This window comes from Micropterus dolomieu, linkage group LG07 (assembly GCF_021292245.1).
Source record: "Micropterus dolomieu isolate WLL.071019.BEF.003 ecotype Adirondacks linkage group LG07, ASM2129224v1, whole genome shotgun sequence".
Taxonomy (NCBI): Eukaryota; Metazoa; Chordata; class Actinopteri; order Centrarchiformes; family Centrarchidae; genus Micropterus; species Micropterus dolomieu.
Window position 1 is genome coordinate 16,443,801 of NC_060156.1, and position 10,070 is coordinate 16,453,870.

At 42.4% G+C, this 10,070-nt stretch overlaps 1 protein-coding gene across 1 annotated transcript in view; it reads right to left on the minus strand.

Moving 5' to 3' along the window:
• LOC123974212 (transmembrane protein FAM155A) overlaps positions 1-9,821 on the minus strand; it is an 88,957-nt gene extending 79,136 nt beyond the window's left edge. Inside the window, exon 1 of the mRNA XM_046054757.1 lies at positions 8,544-9,821. Coding sequence (XP_045910713.1) covers positions 8,544-9,263 — 720 coding nt within the window. The 5' untranslated portion in view covers positions 9,264-9,821. The remainder of the gene's footprint in view (positions 1-8,543) is intronic.
• Between the last annotated feature and the right edge of the window lie 249 nt (positions 9,822-10,070).

The following is a 10,070-nucleotide window of genomic DNA, read 5'->3' on the forward strand; positions in this document are numbered from 1 at the left end:
CTCAGTAATGTGAGAATGTCACCAGAGTCTGGGAACTGTGACTGGTTTTTGTCTCTCTGCCAGTGATGCTCAGACTGTAGCTTTCTCTGTACACTTCACTATTGCTGCTGTCAGTTTCGTTTTGTTCTTGTTGGTTTTTTTTCCATTTCAAGTGTATTTTATGCAGGTAAAATACTGAGGCAATTTAGTAAACTTTGGTTTATGTAGACATATGCACCACCATTGGTCAGCTTCCAAATCAGATTGCAGTCCTAAGTTTTCCCAGGCTACATGCAAATCATGTAATACTTCAGTCCAGTGGGTGTTGGTAATGCACCTGAAGTTGTTTGGCTAAAAAACACCAGATGAAGAATAAACTGTGCACTTTCGTAGCGTAGTCGCAACATTAGCAGCTTAGCTAGGTAGCACACTATCCATGCTAATTTCAGTGTAATTTCAGCAGCCAACAGGAAGTAAGTATTGCTCGAATTGCACTGTGGCTTTCTGGGGAGCCCTACTGTACTGTACAAATGCACACAATGCACCTGCCTACATGCAAAAATATACTATACAATGTAGGGTACATGCGGTGAGTGCTCCCTCACACATGCATGGCCATAATAAGAATAGACAGCATTTTGTGTTCATTAGATACAAATGATCAAATGATGTGCGAATAAAACACATGCATGTTGGCAAATGCTTCACTATTAGTCTAGTCTGTCGTTGACTATAATTTTCTTTGGATGACTATTAGACTAATATTTATTTCAGGGACCTAAATATACAGGAAAATATTAATTTAAACAAGAAGAAAAGTGGCACCAAAAATTGGGACTGTTTATAGCTCCCCCTAAATTTGTCAAAATAATGTAAGCTCCCCGTATTTTGCTTTTGCATCTTGGAGAAGTGGAATACCTTTTCAATATCTGGCTAGAACACATCTAATTTCAATCTGTTTGCACTACTTTTTGCTTTTTTGGGTCTGCAATGACACTTTTTGATATCTAATAGCTATCTGATGAGAGATGCACGAAGTTGGTAAGTTTCAATGGGGTCTGTGTTTAGCTCAGTTCCGGAGAATTTTTTTTAATTTACTAATTTCCCTACTTAACCTCAATCAGTTTATTATAAACAGTGGTCACCAGTATTTTCTTTAAAAATCCATAAAAATAAAATTAAAACAATGAGTCTTAACCATCCCCAACTACATCGACCAATCAAATGGTTATAAGTTAAACATGGTCATGTTTAGGCTTGAGATGACATAGGATTTGTAAACAGCCTGAGAGGAAGTGCTGCCTCAGAAGTTACGCTCAAGGGAACAAAGTACCCTGCTATTCGTGCATGTAAGAATGCATAGATGCAGGAAATATTTGATAAAATAGTATAAACTATTTGATAAAAAAGGCTTGTTTAAGATGAATTCCTTCTCGCCTGATGGCTACAGCGGGGGAGGTGACAAAAAGCAACAGTCAACTTGGACAACTGTCCAAGTTGTCCAGCAGCATCAACACTATTTACAGGAAGTCACATAGACATTCGTCAGATCCCGATTGAAAAAAAAGATCTGCCTAATCTATCCAACTTGTGCTCAATCACCAATGATGCGGATGTTCTGCGTGATAGACCACATAGTATTAAACAAGTACTTTGTTGATTTTGAATTGCACTCCTATAACACTGTCAGACTCATAATGGACTTTTTTTTAAAAAAAGCAGCAAAACCAATATAGCAGAACCAGAGATGTCATCTTTTCTATTCCACACATTCTTTTTTCTTATCAAAACCTGGCACCTATTACCCATAATGAAACTTTAAATGCAGACAGTTAGGTTGGAGGTTGTGTTATGCTAGTAACAGCTAATGTAGCCTCAAGCTGTTAACCTCAAGAAGAGAGAAGGAGCCAGCTACAGAGGTCTGGTAAGGTCACTTCTTTCCAACTCCAGATTTTTATTTTATTTTCACGCTTGTAGTCCTCCGCCCTGACCGCTGTTGCCTCAAGTGACATCACTCGAGGTGATTTATCAGATTAGGCTCCCCGTGGAGCCACATAAGTCTTCATATTCATTCGTAATTCAAATGCCTTTACTGCTAGGAGAGATAGTAAATGAGCTGTGATGTGCTGTTCCATTTCTTGTCCAATATGAACCGCACCATCAAACAGCTGACAGACATTACTCTAAAAATAGTGTCTAAATAGCACATACTTGCACTCTGTGCTTTATAAATCGCTTCCACAGAGCTGCTTCAATAAAGTTCTACTTAAATGGATACAATTTTTATCAATGACTTATTCCACTGAAAAGCAAATTTCTATTCCTTTCAACTAAACAATTTACTCTCCAGATCAATGTCATGCTTACGCACAAGAACTGATTTAATGTGTGCATCTCAACACAAAAGAGGACTTGAGACCAGAAATGTGAAAACGTCTGGGCTGTCATGGTAGCACTTGTGTCTCTCAGATGGTTTGTGTATTAAAACCAGGATCCTCACTTTTTTTTTGTTAATCCAACTGTCATCTTCCTCTCACCACCAACTAACACTGCATAAAACTGAAGTGACAGCCGAATCCTGGACACAAGTGCAAAATCTGTTGCACAGTAGAATACTCGTGAACATGCTGACCATCTCATATAGATATTTAATAAAGCTAAACACCTAAAATTATCATTAGCTTAGATGCCTGAAGGTTGCCAACTTTCTGCCTAAAGTGTATAATGCATTTTGTTTGGAGTCAATTATCAATAGCAACCATTTCTGCTCTCTCTTTCTCTCCCTTAACTTTGTCACAGAAAATCCAACATAACACATCACCCACTCATCAAATCATTCCAATAAGCATACCAGTGAGACAGAGGAGAGAAGAGACAGATAGCAAGTGTGTATTTGTAAATGTCATCATTTGTTTATGTCATAAATCTGATTGAAGGGGATGCATTAACGAGACTCACTGCAATTTTAGCTCTTTATGAGTGGAGCTGGGCTATGGCCTATAGTAATTGCCTGGATACATGCAGCTTGTTCTTGCACACAGTCACACACGTGCATATTGTCTTTGACTTTTGCAGCTGACCTAAACAGTACCCACGCACCAGGAAAACAGGACAGTACTCCTCCAGATATTAACTGAATGAGGGAAAGGAATGAGGAAAGAGGGAGGAAAAAATATGCAGAGAAAAAACTGTGGATATGCTGATTGGAGCTGAAGCCCAAGGCAGCAAAGGAGGGAGCTGTACAGTTTCATTGTGCTGCACTGACAGGGAATAGAGGAGGACGACGAGGAGGCGTTTCCATGGGAGTGCTGCTGTGTTCTTCTCGAACAGACGCATTCCCTTATCTCCTGCCTGGGGAGAAACAAACACTGGCTGCTCATATGAAGGGGAGTTTCCCTGGATCTATTTGAGCTGTGTAGAGAAGCAACATGGCCCTAATTGAATTTGGGAGAGAGAGAAAAATGCAAGACTCACAGCTGGGCCATGCTGTCTGTGTTGATAGCAAGACAATCTGTACATTATGTGCTGTGTGAAAGCCTATTAATTTACATTAAAAGAAGCTGCATGTTTCAGCAAATGTAAAGTTTTGCACAACATGCATTTGTAGCAAAATGTGTAAACAGAAACATATGCTGAGTCAGTATGTTTTTTTATGGTGTTACTACCTCTGAATGTGTATTATCATTACACACACACACACATTTATATATATATACATATATATACACACACACACACAATCTTAATGTTTAAGCCAACATGGGCACGGGGTCCTCAAAGGGCACAGAAAAATGTAAATTTAAACATCTACAACTCCACTACAGCTGGACAATCTCCATCTGCTGGGGAAGAGCATGTAATATGATTGAAAGCGCCAGAACAGCTACTAATGGACATTGTGGTGATTGTTTGTATCCACTGCTGTCTCCAAGGTCAGGAATTATCTTTCAGTCTCAGGTAATAGACAAGCTGCTATCAAATGTGATACATATTCATGTCCCCCTAAAGATGAATTCATGCATTTTTCATCCAGCACCATCATCAGTCCATCATTTGTCTTTGGTTTTTCGACGAAGTACCTGCAAAATGAATACCATTACCATCAGACTCACCTTTCCTTTAGTGCTAACTAGCTTGCATGTTAGCATGCTATCACACTAACGTTTGATGGTGACCATGGTGAACATATACCTAAACATCCGCATGCTGACATTCGAATTTAGCTCGAGGCACCTCTGCGCTTCAAGCCTGACAGAGCCGCTAGCATGGCTGCAGGCTCGGGTTTCTACTTACTGAATTTCTATCCTGTTCCTTCCTACATTCTTCTACATTCTAATTCTTGTGGTGCTTTAATGCTAATTTTACCTACTGGGGATCCTGGGAATTTTGCTTTGGCATAAGACTCCAGCAGGGATTGCCTTATTTAATGGAAAACACAATCAGCCCATCCTCACTGTGAAGTTAAAACATAAACCTTAACAGCTAAATGAATAGTCTTGTAAACATAGAGAGTGATAGAGAAGAAAGGTGATTGACTAGGCAGAGGGCCAGAGAGAGGCTGGTGAAGGAGCACAAAGTGTGATCTGTGTGGACAGGCCTGTAATTGAAGGGAAGGAAAGGGCCTTAACCTAGATCAGTATCTATCACTCCATCAGAAAAAAGAGCTCGACACCCACATATTTCCAGAAAAAGGGAGGGAGCGAGAAACCAAGGCCTCTGATGGAAAGTAAGTCTATAAGAAGGAGGAAGAGGGGTAAGGGGATACTGGACTCTCGTGTATGTATTGTTGGTTCCTTAGACCTGTGACACAGATGGGAGAAAGACAAAGGATGTGAAAGTAAGCGAGAGACAATGACTGATAGAGGGAGAACGGAGATCAACATGTTGAGATAGAGCCCTGGAGACACAGCCACCAGAGAAGAAGAGAATTATGGGAGTGCAAATTAAATTACACCGGAAGGGACATTCAGATCTGGACCTGCAGGAAACACTGCACATGGGGCTCTTTGTTTGTGTGTGTGTGTGTGTGTGTGTGTGTGTGTGTGTGTGTCCGTGTGAAATAAACAGGTACATACAGATATCAAAATGGGTAAAGAACACAAGAATGTAAGAACAGAAGATCAGAAAACAAGATAGGAGGGATGTAGCATAGCAATCTACATGTGCATTTTTGCTAAGCCCACATATAATTATCATAATCATATCTTCAGTGAAAGTGGCCTATCAAATGATCTTGTTTACGTTTAGAGTAAGTTAATAGTTAGTGGTAGATATGGTCTACGACTGCTGATATAGCCAATATATACTGAAACCTCTCCACCCTGTCAGTGGCACTCAGACAGGGTGGAGACTCTCGCCCAGAGTCCATTTGTTCTTTCTGAAGAGGTACGATTTTAAAAACATCTAACGAATATAGATTGTGATTTTTTTTTAAAGGCTAAGTTATTTCCCATAACAGCTGGGCACTGTAGTTTTAATTAAACATTACTCATACAAAAGTAAATTGTGCATTTGTTGGGTCCTGTTTTTGGCCGTGGAATAATACACGTTTCGAGCACTAATGAGTATTTACGGCAGCAAGATGTGGAATCTAAAAAATCATCATTTCATCGTATTCCTTTGAACATAAGAAAGCATGTAGGATATCACCTGATGCGTTCTTTCAATAACACAAAAGCCGATCAGTATTATAACCTTTATAAATAAACAGTTCATATGGCCATAGGGAAAACACTCAAACCTAGGCCAACATGTTATTGACAGTGTAGGTAAGGAAAGTACCTCTGAGCATTTTTGTCAAGTGGCAATGCCAAGCCTCTCTTTGCATTTATATCACACATGATGGAGGTCCGACCACTGAAGCCGATCCTGCATCAACCTCCAACAGACAGTAATATACATACAGCTCAGCGACTGCATCTTACTACCTCAAAATATAAATGTATTCTCTATATAACAATTTGCATCACATCAGCCTCTCAAATGTCTGTAAATTGACCAGGATTATGTTAACATTGCTAAATGTGATGTTTGTTTTCGAGACTCCAATATCTGTTTCACTTACACCAGCCAAATACTCAAATATATGAGCGCCTTTCTTGTTTTGTGATGAATTTTGATTTTCTTTTTCCAGCTAAGCTAACTGGCAAACTGTAGTAACACATCATTATCTGACAGTAAACAAGGCAGGCTCAGTGCCCCGTACCATCCTGATGAAAACTATCTGGTTAGAATGATAATGACATCCACAATTTACATCTGTCCATGAAGATTAGTAGGCTAGTTATGTCTTATTACTGTGCAGTGTGTGTGTGTGTGTGTGTGTGTTGTGTTTCCTACTTTAAATTCACCTTTTAATCTTACCTCACATTTTCCATTTATTTAATCCCACTACTTATCAGTTCTCCCATCCCCTAACCGTATACAACATTGACAACACACATCAACAGCACACACAAAACAAACTGAAACTGTAACACCATATGATGTCACAGTTTCATTTCATTTAAACCATTTGAAAAGAAGCATTGAGCAGTTGTTTAAAATGTGGATGAAGAAGAAGAAGAGCGGAGAGGTCGGAGATGAGATAAATAAGACAGATAAGAGTGAATAGCATTAATTATTTTTTCAAGTCGTCTAATGTCTTTTTACTGTCCAGCAGAGTGGTTCTTCAAGGAGCAACGGTTTGTGATGCAGGCCTGGGGTGCTGTGCTTTCACAAAGGTCACAAGAACACTGAAGAAGATTAGCAATTCAGATCAGGATAAAGGGGCTAAAAGGCTGCTGAAGTCCTGCCTGAGTCTGATTACATTAGCAAAGAGTAGGAGTGCAAATGCAAATCATAGGAAATAGATTTATGCAAATACATATATGCATACACACACTGACAAACAGGCATAACAATAACACATGACTTACGATAATGAAACATATAAACAGCACATGATTCATTGTTAAGGTTTATCCTGAGTATATGCTCCCACTAACTATCCATCCTCACTAACTCAAACACACACGTACACACGGTTTATCAGCAATCTCAGCCCAGCACCCTGACCATCATCCATCTTGTAGAAATGAGTTTGGGCTGCAGGATCATTATGAGGTCAGTTTTGAATGAAGATTTCCTGCTTTCCAAGGATAACTCCCTGATCTGAGTTATAGTGCTGTTGTGGTGGTGAAGCAGCTTTGGACACCTTTTGATAACAACTTTCATAACAATTCCTCAAAACCTTAATGTTTAGACCAAAGAAATTGGTCAAGCTACGGTGCATCAAACAAAAAGCACGTTTCAGCAAGGGTGAAAAGTTCATCTGCCAAGTACAAATAAAGCTATACTGTACAGTACATGCAATGTAACAATGCATGTATTGTCTCTCTATCACAGACATACAAGCCAGACTAACACCATGAATCTGTTATGCTTCCACAAGCCTAGTGTCAATAACCATATTCCATTCCTTCCATACCTTTCATACCAGCAATTCTCAATCCTGTTAATTAAAGAAAGCACCATAAACACTGCATATTTTCCATCTATTGTGTGTTTCCAGTCAAACAGGAATTCACAAGCTGGGAGAGATGAGAGAACATGCAGTGTAGTGGTCCGCTTTGTTAAAAAAATTAGGTTGTTTGTGTCTTTGTGTCAATACAGTTGACTAGACTATATAAACATACTTCACTGTCTGACCACTGAAAAGAACGGATATAAGTTAATAACTACTTAGCATAAGTACAAGCATATCCCCCTGACCTCCTGAAAGGGCTTTTGCAGGGCCTTGTTTCAGCACCATGGAGAGCGAGCACAGGAGGATGCATGGCTGACAGGGAGACAGAGCCTCTGCACAAGCACAAGGTTTGGGATTATAGGTTTAACAATATCATGTACCTGTTCTCTGCAAGTGGGCTCCATCTTATCAGTTGTGTTGTTTTTGATCAGTGGGTTTAAAACAAACACGTCTTACAGTATGGCTCTATATTGCAGTGTGTGTGTGTGTGTGTGTGTGTGTGTGTGTGTGTGTGTGTGTGTGTGTGTGTGTGTGTGTGTGTGGTGTATTTGTCTGTGTGTGTGTGTTTGGGTAGCCTGAGATATGTGCTCTAAGACTGCCATGTTATTAGAACAACAAGCAAACTGGGGACAATATAAAGCCTGGATTAGGTGCAGAAATCACTGGCGTGCTATTAACGATATTGAAATGAGCACCACTCAACAGCCTTCTCTCCCCTCATCTCATAGAGCTGCGTTGCAAGCCTGGGTCTTACTCCAAATGTCAAACGTCACTTCCACAGTTACAGTTCACAGGTAGTCCATATTAGAGTAGACTAGAAAGACTGGACTTAGAGAGCCAGAGTAAAGAGAAGCCCATGCCAGTTTCACTTGGTGTAACTGTGTGTTGGTGCACACCCTGACAGGCCGGATGATGCAGTGAAGGCACTGATTGTCTGGAGTCTAAAAAATAAATACCAGTATACTGACAGATATGCCCAACGGTTGCTATGACGACTGTGAACCCACCCCCTTAAATGTGTGCGTGCGCGTGCGCGACCCGGCCTCGTTAGTCCTACCTTGCATTCCTCCATGCACGTCCTAACCGAGTATGCATCCGTCTCGTATTTCTGAACCAGCAGCTCAAACTCCCGGTAGTTCTCCTCCGCCTGCTGGTCAAGACGCTGATAAGCCCGGACACACTCGCTGCATCCCTCCATGGCCATATCCAGGGTGCAATTCAAATCGTCCGGACTCGTAAACCCGTAAAACAAATCCAAAAGTGAGTAGGAATTACAAAAAGAAAGGTACAAATCGCTCAGATTCACGTACGCAAACTGTGTCCCCTTTCCCCCTCCACCGGAGAGGCCCAGGCACACGGTCTTCGCGTCCGTGAAAGTAAAGCAGTCTTTGGACAGGCTGTCGGGGTGACAGGTGTCCATTCGCCACAGAGGTTTGGTAGAATTCCCTAGAAAAATAACATCTTGCTCTCTGGCGAGACGGTGGGGGTCAGGTGATGTTGGGATATGGTGTCGGTGGAGGGAGTTTGGGTACTCGCCCATGTCCGTAATTGCAAGCCCCTCGTCCGACCGCTTGTCTCGGGTTCGCGTTAGTTTCGCCTCAGCGCAGAACCACAAGTGATCAGAGAGCAGGACGGTGATGAACAGCAGAGAGGCCAGTGACAGTCGCCATCTCTGGGCCCGCTCCGACTCGGTAAATGGCTTCTCGTTCTCTCGGGGTGCAAACCAGTATTTTAAGCCTTCATCATGCTGCCGACGCATCCAAGCACCCCTGGTCATATTTTAGGAAAGTGCTGCCCTGGCCGACTCCACCGCGGGGGCTGCTCTGCCACAATACTCATTGACTTGGGGGAGATGGACTCCGGTTGGTTCTCCTCTGTAACGGTGGGGTGCCGTGCCTCCGCCGGTCCAGGGCGCTCCTCTATCGCGCCCGCAGCAATCGGTGCTATTCCGATCCAATTAGCGCGCGCGCACAGATTAAGCTTCGCGCTGCCGCATCCCGGTTCTCCATGGCTCTCCGGGGGGAAACGGCGTCCTCTTTGACCGCATGCCCCCCTCTTTCTATCGTCCGTCCCCGGGTTTGTTCTCTTGTCGGGGGCGCAGGGAGACCAGCTGTTGCGAGCCTCTTGGTACTGATGCTGCGCGTCTGCCGCCGTTCGGTTTGCAGATTCACTTAAAGGAGAGCAATGAGCCCTTTCGATTCATGCAGACTGGTTTCTCTGTCCCGTACCTGGGCGGAAAGCCTAGAATCCTTTCTCCCGTTGGCCATTGTCATCTTGGACCGCGGTTAAGTTGCCGCCATGTTCGTCTTGAAACACTTTTTCGGAGAGCTGGGTCTGTTTGCGTCATCTCCATCGTTGCGATAGCTCCATCGTTGCGCAGTGGTGGAGCAGCTTATTACCTATGTGCACACACACACGCAAACACACAGAGGGAGACACACACACAGGGATGGAGAGAGAGGGAGCACAGACACACATAAAGGTGGTAAAGGGTGTTTTGGCTATCCTCGCTGCACTTCATGAGTAATAGTAGCCAAATATTGTCTTGGCAGGGCACAAACACACACTTATGGCGACATCTTGC